This window comes from Anguilla rostrata, chromosome 18 (assembly GCF_018555375.3).
Source record: "Anguilla rostrata isolate EN2019 chromosome 18, ASM1855537v3, whole genome shotgun sequence".
NCBI classification, from domain to species: domain Eukaryota; kingdom Metazoa; phylum Chordata; class Actinopteri; order Anguilliformes; family Anguillidae; genus Anguilla; species Anguilla rostrata.
In genome coordinates, this window is record NC_057950.1 from 21,448,369 (window position 1) to 21,466,596 (window position 18,228).

General features: G+C 48.5%; 1 protein-coding gene across 8 annotated transcripts in view; it reads right to left on the bottom strand.

The window, feature by feature from the left end:
* Positions 1 to 17,045, bottom strand: part of ehbp1 (EH domain binding protein 1) — a 143,851-nt gene extending 126,806 nt beyond the window's left edge. For 4 of the 8 annotated variants that reach the window (XM_064316829.1, XM_064316826.1, XM_064316827.1 and 1 more), the window contains exons 1-4: positions 16,538 to 17,045; positions 15,057 to 15,497; positions 956 to 1,013; positions 184 to 279 (exon numbers count right to left, since the gene is read on the bottom strand). In XM_064316829.1, the coding sequence (XP_064172899.1) occupies positions 184 to 279; positions 956 to 1,013; positions 15,057 to 15,160 (258 nt within the window). In that variant the 5' untranslated portion in view covers positions 15,161 to 15,497; positions 16,538 to 17,045. Of the gene's footprint in view, positions 1 to 183; positions 280 to 955; positions 1,014 to 15,056; positions 15,498 to 15,593; positions 15,679 to 16,001; positions 16,201 to 16,318; positions 16,341 to 16,397; positions 16,484 to 16,537 lie in introns of those variants that run through there. The other 4 variants (XM_064316823.1, XM_064316824.1, XM_064316825.1 and 1 more) reach the window with 4 other exon arrangements.
* Between the last annotated feature and the right edge of the window lie 1,183 nt (positions 17,046 to 18,228).

Sequence of the window (18,228 nt, forward strand, 5' to 3'; positions counted from 1 at the left end):
GTGTAGGGACATGTACAGGGACAGGTGTAGCTGTAGGGACATGTACAGGGACAGGTGTAGGTATATGTGTGCGTATAGTGACAGGTGCAGGTGTAGGTGTAGGGACAGGTGTAGGGACATGTATAGTGACAGGTGTAGCTGTAGGGACATGTATAGGGACAGGTGTAGGCCCGCGGTACGTACCTTAAACAGAGTGACGGTGATCTCCACGTTCTCGGGGACGGGCCACACCACCACCCCTCTGTACGGGTTCTTAATCCCCGGCTGCCAACTATGAGACTGCAGGAGGAGGAGCACAGTTTAAGAGAGCTACACCTTCCCAGCACAGGCGATACTCACTGCACATACTGTGAGTCCAAGACTGCTTTACAGCTGAGACTGTAGGAGGGACAACTTTAGCAGCAGACGCTAACAAATGGTCCCTCCTATGCAAATTTAGAGGAGTAAGCCTATCTCCCAGAACACCAATCAGTGTTTATTGTTCAACCCACCAACAACCATAACTGAATGAATGAATGAAGCAGATCACATTTCTAGTGACCCTCACCTACTTTTCCAGGGTGTTCAACATTAAAGGTTAAGGCCATTAGAAACTAATGACACATACTGGTCAGGTCAAACTGTCTCTGAAAAAGACTAAACTCTTTGATCTTAATTCAGCCAATCACCGAATCCCTCTGGATGAGAGGATGACATTAACCCACTACAACAACAGAAAGACAAACTATAGCTCATGTATACAAACACACACACACACGCACAATAAAGCACTTTCCCTCATACACAAAGTCCCAAAACTGCAAATGTACACGCACGCACGCAGGCATGCACGCACGCATGCACACAGGCAGGCACACACGCACACAGGCAGGCACACACGCACACACGCACGCAGGCAACACGCACGCAGACACGCACACACACACGCAGGCACAGCGTGGACAGGCGCTCAGACCTTGGAGGATTTCCGCCGGCTCCTCCGGGTCCACACCACCACCAGCTTGTCCGGTTGCCTGGAGGCAGAAGAGAAGCATGAGATTAGCATCAAAGTAAACACGCAGGCTTACACCCCCCTACACCCCCCCAGGAAAATCAACAATTACGCCAAACAGCACACGCCCCCTCTCCCGATTCCGCAAGGCCTCTTTCACGGCTTCAACACGTTTCATTTCGCCTGAACTCACTTCTCCCAGCATGCCGTTTCTAAGCGGGAGCTGAGCGACAGGTCGACGGGCACTTCCCGCCTGTTCACACAGCTGTGACACCTCATCGCTGCCCTGAGGAAGCGTGCGATACCAGGGGGCCGAATTCTCCAGCCGGCGCTGCCGAATCCGAGACTATTAAAAACAGTAAATAAAACACCCGCTTACATCATAAACTATGTTACTCGTTTTCACGCGTGAACACACAGACACGGAGGCTGGTTTTAAAGGCCGAGTGCGTCCAGCACTCTCGTCACGGTGCGACGCGACCAATCAGACGCGGGTCGCCAAACCGCAAGCGGTGCCCGCCTCGCCATGCCGGTCGCGCCGCGGTTCCCGCTGTCGTCATGGAGCCCAGAAGCCGAGCGGCTCAGCGGTGTGTATAAATAATAGAGCGGGACCTGGAACGGCCGTGGGGACGGGGGGTTTGGGGGGGGGGGGGGGAGGGGTATCGGGTGTGCCAGCACCACAGGCGTGCCGCAGCTGGGGTGCAGGGGATCCTGGGACATATCAGCGGGTAAGAGTCTCCATTTGGACATTACTGTCCCAGTCAGTCACCTGCCCAGGAACACTGGGCTGCTGGGACTCCCCCTGGTGGCCGGTTTGAACTACAACAGGATTTCCCAGAAGCAGCCAACTTCCACACAGTCTTGGTTCCGGGACCTCCAACTCTACAGAGAGCACGTGTCAAGAAGTCTGGCTAATGTAATGAAAGACAGACAGACAGACAGCGAGAGAGACAGGCAGAGAGACAGACAGAAAGGGAAAGAGAGAGAGAGAGACAGAGAGAGAGACCACGCTCCTGACACCTCACAGCGAGCCTCACTGTTTGTTCTCTCAGGACGACACGGTGTCGACATGCTTCTGCAAGGCCCTGCGAGGCAGTCACCCCTCCACACACAGTGCCATGCCAGCAATCCTAAATATGCACTTCCTCTGAGGAGCTCCAGGCCCTGCAGGACATCCAGAGGGGGCCGCCTTTCAGATACTGTACCCCCCCCCCCCCCACTCCCCCTCCCCCTTCCCAACTCCCCTCCAGTCCAGCCCTCTTTCACCCACCAGTCCTCACCCCATCCTGTAATTTACGTGGCCCGCCACAATCTCCCCCAAAATCAGCCCAGAGATTTTGTAAGCCCTCTAACTGGAGTGCCCTGGACATGCGCTGCAAACGAAAGAGCGTCTGCTCTCAGTAAAACCCCCACTTGATCCGACACCAACGACATTCCCCTCCGATGGCGCAAAGATTCCTCTTTGACACAGAGAATCGTCTAAAATAAAAAATACAAAAAACTCTAAGAGAAGAGGTGGCAGCTTCATTTTCCCTTTTCCTCCAGATAAAAAAAAGTTTTAGTTTTTTAAAAATCTGGCACAAATTCAATTGTGCCAAACAATCAGAGAAGCTTAGAAAACACTAAGAAGCAAGCTGACTGCATCCACTCAGCGGTCTAATGGAGGAGCTCTGGAGGACAGATACAGAACGCAGAGCAGCTCCTCAGCCACCGTACAGCAGGCACAGAGCAGCTAATGAGCCTCCACAGCTCACCCTGCCATGACAGGTCATAGCTCTGCCGCTGCTTCCTTCCTTTCTCTGGAAATATACTCCCTGTTTCTCACCCTGCCGGATACAGGACAGCCCAGTCAGGACTGAACGCAGGGCAGCCCCATCCTTCAAGCACCCCCCCCCCCCCCTGTCGATTTGTGTAGCAGGAAGAAAAGCTAGCCATGGCTGCTTTTTTTCTTTAGCTGGACTACGGCATTGAACTCCACAAACTGGGTAGGCAGATCCCAGCCACCCGGCTGACCAGAGGGGGCGCTAGTGTGCAATAAGCTGGGGGGATAGCCTGCCAATCAAAGCCTCCCTCCCTGAGCGGTCTACAGCCAGGTATGCCCCGCCCCACAGGAACCCCAGCACACCTGTCGCTCCAGATGGGAGACGGAGGATAGGAGGAAGAGAGGCATTCTGGGTACGAACCAATAAAAAAAAAAACTGCCAGCATAAAAAAGAAGCAACACTACAGTCTTGCTCATTGATACATTTCATAAACTGATGTGAGAAGGTGTAGTATGAGGTAAGAACATGACTCGCAGTTCCGATAACGGCGCCATCAAAACGAGCACAGTCAAATTAAACCATATCCATAGCAACGCACTGACGGCTTGCCATCACACCAGAGGATATTATTTCATTAGGCACAGCTGTCAATCAATTCTGCTCAATTACTCTCTCTCTCATGACTACATTGTATTCCTTTAAATACCACTGAGAGGCTAGAGGCCCTTAATCACTGCAAGGCTGTGTGAAGCACACTGATGTGAAACTGATCCCACAGCCGACATGACCGTGAGCGAATGTTTTCTAAACCGTTATCACCGTGCCATCGGGCGAATGCGTCGGAGGAGGACGCGTCATGTGCAGCTTGAGCAAGCAGACCGTGGGCGTCCGACTGGCCGGCTAGGACCGCAGGTGAGGGACCGGACGCGGGCGTCCCCACCCGACCGGACCCCTCCCTCCCGGTCCGCCGTTGTGGTAGGTCAGCCCGTGACGAATGCACGACCTGGCCTGTCCCCCTGTCCGTCTGTCCGTCTTCAGCGCGATACATTTCACCCTGATGAACGACACCCCTGGCCGCCGAACCCATCTTTCTGCCGACGTTATGCCGCATACGGCCTGGAAGCACGCGGGTCCGTGCAGTCCCTCTCCCAGCTACTGCTGGCTTAATGGGTAATCCCTGCACTCCATACTTTACAAACGGTTTCTCATTTTAACATCTCACTTTTTACAATAGTCCTCCTTGTATTGTTAGTAAGTGTATTAGTTCTATTTTGTCATTTTTACATGATGAGTGCAAATAAATCATATCCAATCAAATCCGCGTCGCAGGCTGAAAGCTTCGTTTCCTTTCGGAGCGGTCGCCGCCGGTGCCGCGCAGCGCTCACGCGATCTGCAGACTCCCGTCCCGAGAGAACGGGCCGTCTCGTCCCGGGGGCCGGAGAGCGCTCAGGAGGAGGCCCGGAGCTGCTGTTGTTGATGTCGTCCTTTTTAAATGACTTTGAATCCCTTTCGTACAAGTGATGCTAATGTCCACCTCCAGCCTGCCGGTGCCATGTTTAAGGTGCCCAGCAGCTGGACCAAGCTTACAGTGCCACCACTGCTTTCAATACCCCTGGTCAGACCTGGGTCACATACGTATTTGTTTTGGATTCAAATACGTTTCTGTGCTCTGTTGATCTTGCCTGGTCTAATTGAGCCTGCCGATACGAACAGAACGAAGGCGGGACTTGCAGTTTTTCAGACTATTTCATTGGTTCCAAAACACCAGACAAGATCAGTAAAGCGTAGAAAAGTATTTGAATCCCAAACAAATACGTATTTGACCCAGCTCTGCCCCTGGTACCACGGCAGTACAACGTCTCAGGTTATCTTCAGCACTATTAGGAAAATGCCACAATCAACAGAATCTGCTTGTCAACTGGTCAATTAACCAGCAACCAATCACATCAGCAGGTGTAAGGTGAAGGGGACAATTCAACAAGCCATCAGATTATGTGGCACAAGGAAATGAGAGGGCAGGAAAAGCATCGTGTTCCAGGGACTCTGAGTCAGACCCATGTCTAAGCTGCCATGTCCCTGGCCTTCCCATCACTGCTGCAGTGAGCGCTGCTCCCAGACGAGTCCTTAGATCTGTCCAATCGATACCAGAGCCACCGAATCACTGGTCGGGCCTGTGAGTTACTCTACCACAGGGGCCGTGGTCTACGTCTCAGATAAGGGACAGAGCTGTGCTCTATGGCCGTAAAGTCTGCAATGCTGAAGATACGGAACGCCAAGCCAAAAAAAGGCCGCTTTTTTCCCTCCTCAGAAGCAGGTTTGGAGCCGATTGTCCGAAGTCAACAAGCAGTTCACCAACTCCGCCCCTGGCCAGCCGGTAACCATGCCGACTGCAGAAAAACAAGATAATGGAAATTCACCGTTCCTGGATGGAAGTGACTAAGGCTGGTACCAGCATCAGTGGAAAAGACTAAAATGTTCCTGTCCCAGCAACAGCAGCACAAATAGGGACCGTGGAAAAACTAAAATGGCCACTTTGCACAACCATGACTGGAGGCTACGTCTAAATGCCTGGATCACCTTAAGGGCCCATCGTCTGAGGCAATAACCTGGAGCCTCCCTCACAGAACAGCAGGGCACCCTGCGTCAGCAGAGCCAAAAGCGCCTCACAGAGCGGCGTGCGCAGGGCGTAGAACAGCCAGCTCCTCACCGCTGAATAATGTGACGCAGCTTCAGGCTCACCGCAGGGCCTCGGCTGGCACAGCACAGGCATCATTAGCCATTCCACACGGGAGCAAAAGAACAAACACCAACAGGAAACAACTAAATACAAACAAGTCTAACTCTGCGAGATTCTATCTGCTGTGCCCCAATGTGAATATCAAGAAGATGGATTGAAAATGATGTCATGACAAATATGTTAACTAAATTTAATTTTACTTTAACTGGGTTAAGAATAATGCATACACAGAGACACACACACACCACGCACACGCACACGCACACACAAGCAGCAGATCAGGGCAGATCTATTTTTACCTGGATTAATCTTAATGGTTTAAAACCTCTTCTCATATCACTACAGAAATGGCTGTTTGAATAATGGCCATCAAAACAGACGAGGCCTGGTTGAAAAATCAATAGATCGCAGCAGGTGAAGTACAGGAGACGTTCGGTTCTGTTAGCTTTTGAAAAGTGAAAAAGGCATCGGTTACAGACTCAGACGTGAACACGCGCGGTGCCCTGCACCCGAGCAGCCATCAAGGCCAAAGACAAAGGGTCCATTGAAAGCCTATTAGCCGTGTAGCGCTGGTAATGCGTAATGAGCCTGTTGGCACACAGAGAGTCTCTCCACCCCGCCCAGCGCCGCCTCCAGCCCAGCCCGCCCCGCGAGCGGCCGACCCAGCGCCAGGGCCAGGCCTGTGGCCGTAAATCCCTGGAAAGCGTTTGACTTACGGGCCTGTCTGGAGCCCCGGGGGGCGCCCGCTTCATTACCGCCGCGGGGCCAGACGCCGTTCGCTACGCAACACCGGCCCCGCCGCAGCGCCGGCGCCGTTCTTTGTGCTGGAGCGGCCGGTCCGTCGCCCGGACGACGCGCCTCCGTACGCGCTCTAGCGTGCTGCCCCGAGTAAACACAGCAATGCTTGAGCAAGAGCAGGAGAGCGTGCTCCTCACAGAGCTGGAGTACAACGATACATTCAGGCTCTGAGATTTCTGTCAGGTGACCGGAGGAGACATGACTGGGGATGGCTTTTCATCATTGATTGTGCTTTCCCCTGTCACTGTGGAGTGTCCCCACAGCCCACTGGGCTCCGAGGGGCTGGTTTTCTTCCGCGTGCAATCCTGGAACTTTGCAGTTTGTCTCTAGCGCGTGCTTCAGACAAAATGAACCGACCGGGAAATGAATGGAGACCCAGAGGGATTCTGGGAAGGATGCAGGTAAATATTTGCAGAGTGAGGGGCGGAGGCAGTGGGCAGAACAGAGCTGTGATGTCACAGCAAAGCCTCAGAGTGAGGCCCGTTGTAACCCGGAGGAACCGCCCTGGCCACTTTACCGCATCACAGCCTGTGAGGACCGTGGCCTTGTGCAGCCCCGCCCATGCGTAAACACGCCCCCTCAGCTGCCTGTCACTCACAGCCGGAGGTGGGCGTCTCCGCGGGGGGCGAGCGGATCGCTTCCCAGCGACCCGCCGGCCACTCATTCGCTGGGACAGAGGGCGCGGCGGTCTCTGGGCACCCTGGCGCCCGCAGGACATCTCTGACATTTCCATTTGCCAAGCCATCGAGCGACCTGCCAAAGCTAATGGAAATCAGCCTCCGATTCCTGGGTGGAAACCATGGCACACATCACAATGGAGGAGAGCTGCGAGCGTGCGTGCGTGCAAGCGGGCGTGTGTGCGTGCGCGTGCACGCTTTATAGGACTATGTCTACTCAATGTGTGAAAGGTGAGCTAATGTGAGTGTGAGAGACTGAGTTTGTGTGCGTGTGTGTACGCATGTTTACAGTGAGTGCATGAGTGACTTAATGATTGTATCACAGTGTATAATGTGTGTGTGTGTGAGTGAGTGTGCTTGAATGTCAGTGTGTGTGTTTGTTTGTGTGCGCATGTAATCAGTTCCCAAGCCTTGCTGGGACACAGTGTAACAGCAGCATTGTACTGCAGCATGGAACAGCTGCACTGAGCTCCACGCCGCAGCCTGTTAAAGTCAAATTACCAGGCACCGTATGGGGGGTAATGACAGCTACACACAGCGCACTCCAGATTACACTGGCAGGCAACACGCAAGGAAACAATAGCGGGGCGGGGACAGAGAGAACTGGAGCCGACAGCGTGCACAAGACCCTCTGCTGTGCAGCACCTCTGCTGGACACAGGTAACCAGCATGGCCTCCCACGGTCAGAAACACGACACGCTAGCTAAAACATGCACCGCGAAAACACGCACCACAGCGAAAGCAGGCCTGAGAGAGAGCGGCTAACAGCACAGGCCTGACAGAGAGTGGCTAACAGCGCAGGCGTAAGAGAGAGCGGCTAACAGCGCAGGCCTGAGTGAGCGGCTAACAGCGCAGGCCTGAGAGAGCGGCTAACAGCGTAGGCCTGAGAGAGCGGCTAACAGCGTAGGCCTGAGAGAGCGGCTAACAGCGTAGGCCTGAGAGAGAGAGGCTAACAGCGCAGCCCTGAGAGAGAGCGGCTAACAGCGCAGGCCTGAGAGAGAGCGGCTAACAGCGCAGGCCTGAGAGAGAGCGGCTAACAGCGCAGGCCTGAGAGAGAGCGGCTAACAGCGCAGGCCTGAGAGAGAGCGGCTAACAGCGCGGACCTGAGAGAGAGCGGCTAACAGCGCAGGCCTGAGAGAGAGCGGCTAACAGCGTAGGCCTGAGAGAGAGCGGCTAACAGCGTAGGCCTGAGAGAGAGAGGCTAACAGCGCGGACCGGAGAGAGAGCGGCTAACAGCGCGGACCTGAGAGAGAGCGGCTAACAGCGCGGACCTGAGAGAGAGCGGCTAACAGCACGGACCTGAGAGAGAGCGGCTAACAGCGCAGGCGTGAGAGAGCGGCTAACAGCGCAGGCCTGAGAGAGCGGCTAACAGCGCAGGCCTGAGAGAGCGGCTAACAGCGCAGGCCTGAGAGAGCGGCTAACAGCGCAGGCCTGAGAGAGCGGCTAACAGCGCAGGCCTGAGAGAGAGAGGCTAACAGCGCAGGCCTGAGAGAGAGCGGCTAACAGCGCAGGCCTGAGAGAGAGCGGCTAACAGCGCAGGCCTGAGAGAGCGGCTAACAGCGCAGGCCTGAGAGAGAGCGGCTAACAGCGCAGGCCTGAGAGAGAGCGGCTAACAGCGCAGGCCTGAGAGAGAGCGGCTAACAGCGCAGGCCTGAGAGAGAGCGGCTAACAGCGCAGGCCTGAGAGAGAGCGGCTAACAGCGCAGGCCTGAGAGAGAGCGGCTAACAGCGCAGGCCTGAGAGAGAGCGGCTAACAGCGCAGGCCTGCGAGAGCGGCTAACAGCGCAGGCCTGAGAGAGAGCGGCTAACAGCGCAGGCCTGAGAGAGAGCGGCTAACAGCGTAGGCCTGAGAGAGCGGCTAACAGCGTAGGCCTGAGAGAGAGCGGCTAACAGCGCAGGCCTGAGAGAGAGCGGCTAACAGCACAGGCCTGAGAGAGAGAGGCTAACAGCGCAGGCCTGAGAGAGAGCGGCTAACAGCACAGGCGTGAGAGAGCGGCTAACAGCGCAGGCCTGAGAGATGAACAAAATGAACAAGACAGGAACCCACTTTTCAACTTGGAAATGCATTTGAAGTTTTATGACACAAAAGTTTTGGCCCGAGTGAACAAACATCTGAATTTTGACTGGAAGAGAGCAAAAGCAGCTAGCTCCTCATGTTGGATAAAGGCTTCTCAGCAAAAAAAAAAAAATGGCAAAACTCAAACCGGAATTGTTTCCACCAGGACGGCTACCTCTCTTTCAAAGCAAAATTGATTATCAGGACACGTGTTCCAGAGCCAAGACAACATGGCGGGAAGGTTGGGCCAAAACTCACAGGTAAATTAGCAAAGCATTCTGGGAGATATGGGTAAGCACAGCCAGTATCGTGGGAGCTGTCCACTAAAAAGCACAGATATCTGTCACTCAAAAGGTGGGGGTTTGGTTCCTAGAGGCGGAGGTGCCGTTGTACCCTTGACTAAGGTACTTAACCTGAATTGCTTCAGTAAAATATTCAGCTGTACAAATAGACCATGTAAAAATGCAATCAGTGCAAGTTGCTCTGGATAAGAGCGACTGCTAAATGTAACATACATTGCAAATGCACAACATCAGAAATACATTAACCCAGATGCTGCTAGCTGCTTGTGTATCCACAAGGGCCCCCAGCCTTCCAGCTCATTAAGAGGCTCACTCTGCAGGGAACGAGCTCTCCGGCACATAGACAACGCGAAACGCAATCAAACGAGACATCCGTTAAAAGACGGAGGTGAATCATGCAAAAGACGACGGAAAAAGAGATGTGGAGAAGATCAATGAGCAATGGGTGAGAGATGGGAGAAGAGCAGCAGTGGAGACAGGCTGCACAGGCTAGCAGAGCGCGCTAGCGTGTGCTCCACTGAATCGATAGAGGATGATGCAGCCATGAGATGTTCTCACAACGAATGGGCAATTGGCTTTCCAAAAAAATGTTAAATATATGTGTGTGTGCATGTGCACTTAGATTTCCATATGCATTTTTAAAAATCAATAGCAGTGTCTTTATTTCAGATGCTTGACGAGCGATGGACCATGGGGTCGATTTACATAAGGGTAAAATAAAGACCGATTACTACTAAATCCAGAAAAGAGGTTAAACAAGAAACACTCAGACGAGAGCAGAGAACGAAACGAAGAGGAATCTTCTGATTCCTGATGCCAAGTTCACTTATCGACATATAAATCAATCCAATTCCAATTCGGGCCCATTCAACCGAAGGTCTGAGCCGCCATCTTTATGCTTTCCATGAGTCATAGCTTTTTACACGGCTGTACTAAAAACCAAAACATCACTTTGGGATCCGTACACTATAATCAGTTCATTTTGCCAAATGGGACGAAACACAAACAACAAAAATATGAACTCCTGGAGATTTCAATGAAAGCCACACTGAGCCCATTCTCCAGCCTGGTTTTCAATTGTTTGCTTGCTTCTCTTACAGGCAGACATACCAATTACACAGATTACTCTGCAGCCCCTGTCTGTAATAACTATCAGACCCCCCCCCCCCATACCCAAAAAACAAAACGCCGTACAGAACTTGACGGGTGAGACTTGCTCAGTACAATTTTGTGTGCAGGAAGGTGGGAAATGTTCCCAACCTCTTGCCGCGTTTGTGAACAGCTCAGAAGAAAATTACCATCAAATAGCACTGGGGGGGTGGCATTACTTTCATTATGTTCAAACTACATACATCAGGACGCAGACATGCATAGCCTGTTTAAATCAAATCATTTAGAACAGTGGCCTAATTGGAAACACACTTGAGCACAGAGCAGAGCCAGATTAGAAGCTTTTTCCATAGATCTGTTATGAAGCAATGAAACAAAGTACAGCCAATTTGCAAAAAGGGTTCCCCAAACATAACGGAAAAAAAGTACAAATAAAAATAACAAACAGATCTTAAAATCTGCATGATTTCCTAGATTGTGCCAACCTGGCAACCCTGAGAGACTAAAGTATCGTGCCAACAGGAGATAAACAGGAGAGATGGAAGCAGGCGCTCCATGTAGGCCTACAGCCGCTGTGCAACAGCAGCTCACTTCTGCTCCATTAGCTTTCTCCCCTAAATATGCCAGACAAAATGTTCACACATCTCCTAGCCTCAGGACATGTAAGAGATTTATTCATTTCGTTTGAAAGCGAGAAGTAATAAGAAGCCTGTAATCTTCCAGATCATGCGTGAATCTCCGTGCTGTACACACAGGCCAACTCTACAGAAGAGTATCCAGTACATAAATAAATAAATGATGAAAATATCAAAAGTGAGTAATCTCCTGGGGGAAACATAAGATGCACATTCTGAGCAAATATCATCCCATTAAGTAAAACTTGAAAAGTTCAACAGAGATTATTTGAAGCTGAGCACAAATTACAGAAAACCACATTAAAGCTAGAGATATCCTTCAGTATAATTTCAGATACACTTTGACCAAATTAATGAATACTTTTAGCTAACAAGTTGACCACTACACACATTCACAGGACTTTCCTGTGTTACTAATCCCCAAAGGTAGGAATTTTGGTTTGAACTCACAACATGAAAACAACCGAGGTATTTGCGGTGGAAATGCATCATAAAATGATACCCACGGAAAGCACAGCATTGCAAAATAATAAATTCCTGAAGGCCTTATTATAGCCTAGGCTGTATTTTTAAAAAAAATTTAAATCAGATACTGCAGAAGAACAGCTGTGAAACCAGAAGTTACAGACCTTCAAAAGTCCCGAGACCTGTCGAATCCCAGAAGAGCTGCCTCAACCTGCGCACCGACCTCGACAGACAGCGCGCGCTCCGAGACAGTCAGCGTCTCCCCACACGGAACCTCTTTCTCCGGAAAACTTCTGGGGATGTGTGTCCAGTAACCTGGCAACACCATTCTGGGACGTGTCCCACACTGAAGACCCCACCGCAAGAAGAACCCATTGGCTCCGGGAGCAGACACACAGTGTTTACTCGGCCTGTTCCCAGATGATGTGACGACACGTCCTCTTGTGTCCACTGGACAACCCGAGGGTCCTTTACAGAGGGTCCTTTAGGTTTGACAGTAGTCATTCCAGGACTGTGTGCAGAGGGGCTACAGAACCTGTGCATCAAAACTGCAGGTATGATTATTCCAATCATGCTGTAATGAATTAACCACATTTTACAGGCTGCATTCAGACTACAGACCTTAATGTCCAATTCCCTTTTTTTGCTGCAATTAGATTTTTTTTTTTTTGAATACTGACTTCATATCGAGGCCATACCCCAACCCAACCGGTTTACACCATCTTACTATACTGAACTGGATTCGGACAATGTACAGTCGGATGCGGACAGAGCACTTCCAGTTTGAGCGTTCACACAGTAGCCGTGTGCAACCCAAATGGCTGTGTCCAGTTTATTTCTACATACAGATGTGGCACAAAACAGAACTGAAAAAATGGGCCCCTGTGTTTTTTGTTTTGCTGTTCACACCGTTTTTAAAGACATCTTAACTGGTTCAGCTACAGGGGAAAGCAGAATTGGGCCACTTTTAACAGACTCACTTGTATCTAGTGATAAAGAGGAGGCAATACAGGAGAGACACCTTCTAGCAGCACACACAAGCTTAAGCTGGGGAGGAGTGGTATTGGCCAGTGAGAACAAAGAATGACACAATCTACTCTGTGCTATCCAATCACAACATGGCAGAAACCAATTAACATGCTGGCTACAACAAAATAAGCTAAAATTACATTGAACAGTCCTCATGCCAACCTCCTCTTAATGGGGAATTCTACCATAGAATGAACTTCTGCCCAACGTTTATTGTAGGCACTAGTACAGAGATCAGCAACTCACGGTCCTCGAGGGCCGAGAACTGGTGGTTTTCCACCCTCCCTTTGCCTGGGAGTCAGGTGTGAAGACAGTCTGGCCAATCAGCAGCACTAATTACCCAGGAGAAAATAAAACCAGGGCTGGATTTGGATTCAAGGGCCAGAGATGATCCCTGCACTAGAGGTTTTGTAAGAAGGGAAATTTCATTAGCTGAAATTGCCATAACGTGCCATTTTTCATAGAACTAAATTCCCTTGCATGTAGGCTTATGGTCTCTCTCTGAGATTATTTATGAAACGCAATTAATAATTGTGCATGACTTCAGCAAGGTCGATTTTTGTAGTTAACTCACTGCAAAAGACACAAACATGCACTTTAAATATAGGGCTCTCAGTGGCCCTCATCAAAAAAGACCCAGAGAGAGCACAGAACAGCAAGTCCACTACGCTAGCTAGCGCACAAGCTAATACTGTTTACAGTCGGAACAGCAGATACCCAAAATCTCTCTCTGACATGATTTGGTCAACGCTCGCTATGCCTTCTTTGAAGATATGTTCAAATTCAAATTACCTGCCCATTGTAGTTCTTCAAAAATTAGGAAGGGTAGAGGTGTACATCATTCTGATGAGGTACAGCTGTACCAAATTTGCACCTTTCGCTGCCGACATCTCAGTACAGAGATTGCTTAATCGAGCCACAAAGAGAGAATTAATCAGTTACTCCTTTGTCCGTTAAATGAGCTAATTGTCGCTTTATGGTGCAATTCCCCTTTAGGTCAGATGGAACGATTATTCTTGCATACCAATGTCAAATACACATCACATCTGACTCCATGAATCCAGGTGTTAAGCAAGCGAAAGCATTTCATGCTTCTGAATCAAGTGCACTTCCTACCCTTCTCTCTCAGATACAAATGCCTGTGGTTTTCCTCCATTAAATCAACAAGCAATTCGAAATATGAGATCCATGTGAGCTCTCTGGGCTGTTTCCACTTATGGTAGATGGAAACTTTCCACCGTAGCTATAACAGAAAGGCAAATTAAGTCTACGGCCAGCACTCGCTGCATCAGTCCACACCCCAGTAATCCCCAATTCAGTGACCACGACCGTTGCCATAACTGATTCCACATCCGTCTTCATCTCCAACCTTCACCATCTCGACTCCTGGTGAGTTAAGAAATGACTTTTTTTGTCCATTGGCAGCCAAATGCAGACAGGATTGTTTTCAAAGCTACAGTATCGCTTAAACAAACTCGGAAGCAAACTCTCAAGAAAAAGGTGTGAATACAGCCAAAAAAACAAAAAACAAAAAAACTGTTTTTCTTCATCTAACAAGTTTTTCCCCTTCCAACCCATCGTCATCCAGTGACATTTAGATGTTTAGATTGGTGCAACACTGTGTCACTCAGACAGGGGAGTGCAGGGAATTTCCACTGAAATCTGATGGCCCAGATTCTGTGTGCATCCATCTCAATTACCACTCTGACAGGAAAGAGCAAGAGCCATGGCACTGCTGGAGCAGGGAGCAGGAGTGCACTGCCTCTGCACTGCCATGCTGCAGTGGAGAGGCCCCAACCCAGCGACAGCAGAGCCAGCTTCAGCACACCCAAAGGTCACCAGGGGGATGCAAGTCCCTGTGCACTAACACACCTACCACCTTTCCCCAAAGAAGCCAGTCGATAAATTATAATAAAAGATAAATGTAAATGTGTACAAAATTAACGCAATCATACCCTTTTACTGGATCAGTGATCAAGTCTCAAAGTAATGATCCAGGTTGTACTCAATTTTAGTACAATTTAACAGTTTAACATATTTAATTCATTACTGTAACGTCAGTCTCTTCGGTACAGCCGTATTTTGAGCTTTTCCCAAGTGCATTCGGTCTTCGCGAGAAAATACTTATCATTCCTTATACCTACGCTTTGCGAAATATACTTCCTCAGCTGCTGTTATTTTGCAGCACAGGGACTAAATACAGCCTTGCTACCTACTAAAGCGCAAGCGAGGGTCATTCAACGACCAGGGGGAACACACTCATTTTTGTTACAGCTCGGATGCAGAATATATGATGCAGCACGCCGAGTCCTACGGCACGCGCCCCTCCCTGCCTGCAGACCGCGAGGACTTCGTAAATCACCGCCACCTCCAGCGGAAGAGGCCAGCTCAGCATTCCTATGTGGCAGCATATGAATGCATTATATTGTACGAATATATTTGGCTAGCTAGGCAAAATAACCATAAAAATACGAAGCTGCTGCACGTCACTCACCATTTCTTTGTGCATTCCACCATGAGTTCCTGGTAAGATGCCACGAACTGGAATTTTGATGCATGTTTTCCCACACGTTGCAACCTTTTCCACACTGAAGCCATATTTCTTGATCAACGGAGATATTCACTCCTCGTTTGCTTTGTCGTGTTTTCTTGGTGGCGGATGTTCTAAATTAACGTGCAATATTTAGCAACTTCTGCACGCGCGTCGTTGACATTTTAAAATGAAAAAATATATACAACAGTATCGCTAAGATTCCTCTTCTTTTGCTGAGTTGGCATATCTTCACAAAACATCAGGATAGAAGTACAAGAGGGGGCATGATATCTTTCTTCTGATGATAGTCGAGACTGGCAGGATCGTGCATGATTATGAAGAAAAGGACTTTCCCAAACCTTATTTTTGTTGCTAAGGAAATCATCTAATGCTTTGCAACCCCTGTTGAAAGATAAAAACAGAAAGCGTTACACAGAAAATCAGCAAATGGCAACACAGAATAAAGCAATTGCCAACCTAAAACAAACTCTTACAAACCCTGCAGTAGGTCTTTCATATCGGTATGCATCGTTTCAATGTCCGCATCTCAAATAATGTGCTTTCCATGCAAAGCCACGCCGTGCTGAAATTAACACCACGAGTTAACGGTCTACCTGGATTTAATTTCTTATTCAACATTCGTGTTTACTAATCAACTGATGTTGCATCACGCTAAGGTAGCTACGTGCACTTCGACAAGCCAGCCAGCCACTGGCAAGCCAGTAAGTCCGCCTGTTAGGAAAAAACATTCCACACAAATTAATTAACGGTCTCCCTATGTTGGCTATGAGGGTAGAAACTTATATCTAGTTTCTTCCGATGGCGAGCTAGATTGCTACTAATCTTAAACACTGCTCGTTAGACAACACTGGATCATTTGCTCACAATAATCAAGTAGCTTTTTACCGGTGCAAGCTAACGTTGGCTTGATCAGTAACACAAGACTAAGCTAAGCAGCAACCGCTGTATGATCCTCTTCTCTTTGCTAGAACTTAAGACGCAACTAACTACGATATTAAGCAATCCGGTGTAATGAAGACTTAAATGTTAGTTTGTTAGCTATCTAGCGTTATATGTGCATCAAGCAAAACCCAACGACGTTGAGCAAACATTTGTTACCGTTAAAGGTATCATGTTCAGATCTACAATTGGTGGCTAAACTAGCAGCTCATGTTAGCCAGTCAGCAAACAATTATCCAAATTGAATAAAATATCAATCATACCCAGCCCGCTAACTAGAGAGGTGAGCTACTCATGGTATGCGAGTTAATGTTTGCTATCCAAGCTGACGAAAAGACTCACAGTTAACCAAGTGTCTATCGTTAGCGCCAATTTGGTCAGCCAGCTACCGTGAAAACTTTAGCTAATGTAATGTCCTGCTTGCGACTGAATGACAGCACGTCAACCATATAAAACACTGATGAAAACGTTTGTTTACTTACCTCAATTGTTTAGCAAGCAGCTTAGTTAACTAGTCTGTTATGTGGTTGCATGACTTGCTAGCGAGATAATTGTCTGCTACTTGTGCAGTATCATCAACCATTTAAATGAAAAGGCAAGCACCTGGGTTGATCTCCAACTACAGCTACCTTTCAGTCGCTTAAGTTAGCAATGCTAGGTAGCTTGGAAGCTGAACATAGGGAGAAAACATGGTTTCCCTTCAAGGATCAACGGGGAAGTCGTACTAGTCCAATATGAGAATGTGGATTCCAGCAATGTAACACTGACACAAACTCCACAATCAAGCCTCCATCATTGCCCCCTACCATTCACTCAAACTATCTAGGCAGCTAGCCGACTGCTCAGGGGAACGCCTCCGGGTATTCGCTATTGGTTCTTATCGTACTAACTTGTAAATATTTACAAACCCCATCTCGTAAGAAGAGCGTTTCCTGTCCTAGATACATGCATAATACCACGTTGGCCTCTTTGCATTTTCTTACTAGGTGACTATTTTATTGGTCAACTGAAATATCCATCTCTGCGGTTTCATCCGCCTCTGAATACCAGCAAGCTCGGCTACACTGCAACGCTCTCGTTTGCACAGCCGATTACCTCGATCTATCATTGGTTGAATTTCGTTATTGGAGAGTGCATTTGTTTATGTGAACGTTCCCTCTCCGTGGTCCTTAGAGATGCCAATTACATTTTTTATACTAGTGGGTGTGCCTTTCTTTATGTCGCGAAATGGATCGAGGATTAAGATTAAGCTATTTAACTGCATTCAGTAGCTATGTGGCAACTAGGGCTGTGAAGGGTCTCGGCATTTGACACTGTCATTGCCGTGGAAACGATGCACATATGGGAATGATTCCATTTCAACATTTTTTCTCTTCCAATAAAGAACACGTTTTTCATATTATTATTATTATTATTATTATTATTATTATTATTATTATTAATTGTTCTGTGGCCATAATTAGTTGATAATTACAGGAATTATATTTCAAAGAATTTAATTTAAAAAGTTAATTATGTTTAAATATATTTATGAATGAAAAGAAAAAATAGGATAGGTTGTGCCCAAAATATAGTTATTGTTTTTAGTATAGTTTTGACTGGCCATTTTTGTCCACTGTGTTATTAGTATAATTAACCCTTTTGAGTGAGCAGTACAATGAGGAAACATCCTCTACCCTGGTGCATGTTTTTGTGTTGAATTTTAAGATTATTGGGTTACATTTCTCTTCACTTGGCTAGACAGTATAGAAATTCAAATATAATTTTCTTTCTCCACACTATATAAATATATAAATGGCCATCCATTCCCCCCAATACACACACACACACACACACACACACACACCTCCATTTTAAATGCATGGGTACGGTTACAATGTCCCTAATACTTGCTCTCCGCCCATCAAAACAGTTTGAGCTGTTTAACACTGAGTCCCTCTGGGTCTAGACTTTAATGAGGACAGCTCCCATTTCCTCATGGTGTCACACAAATTAGAGCATTTACCTCGCGGTACTGGGGCTTCTCCACATAAATCAAGCACATCAACCCCCCCATCATCCTCCCACAGAATCAATGTCTGCCCCCCCCAAAGGCTCAGTGTGTAATGAGACTGTTAATGTAGGCTGGATTAGTCAGCTGTGACCTACACGTAAATCTTTCTGTCTCCTGTCT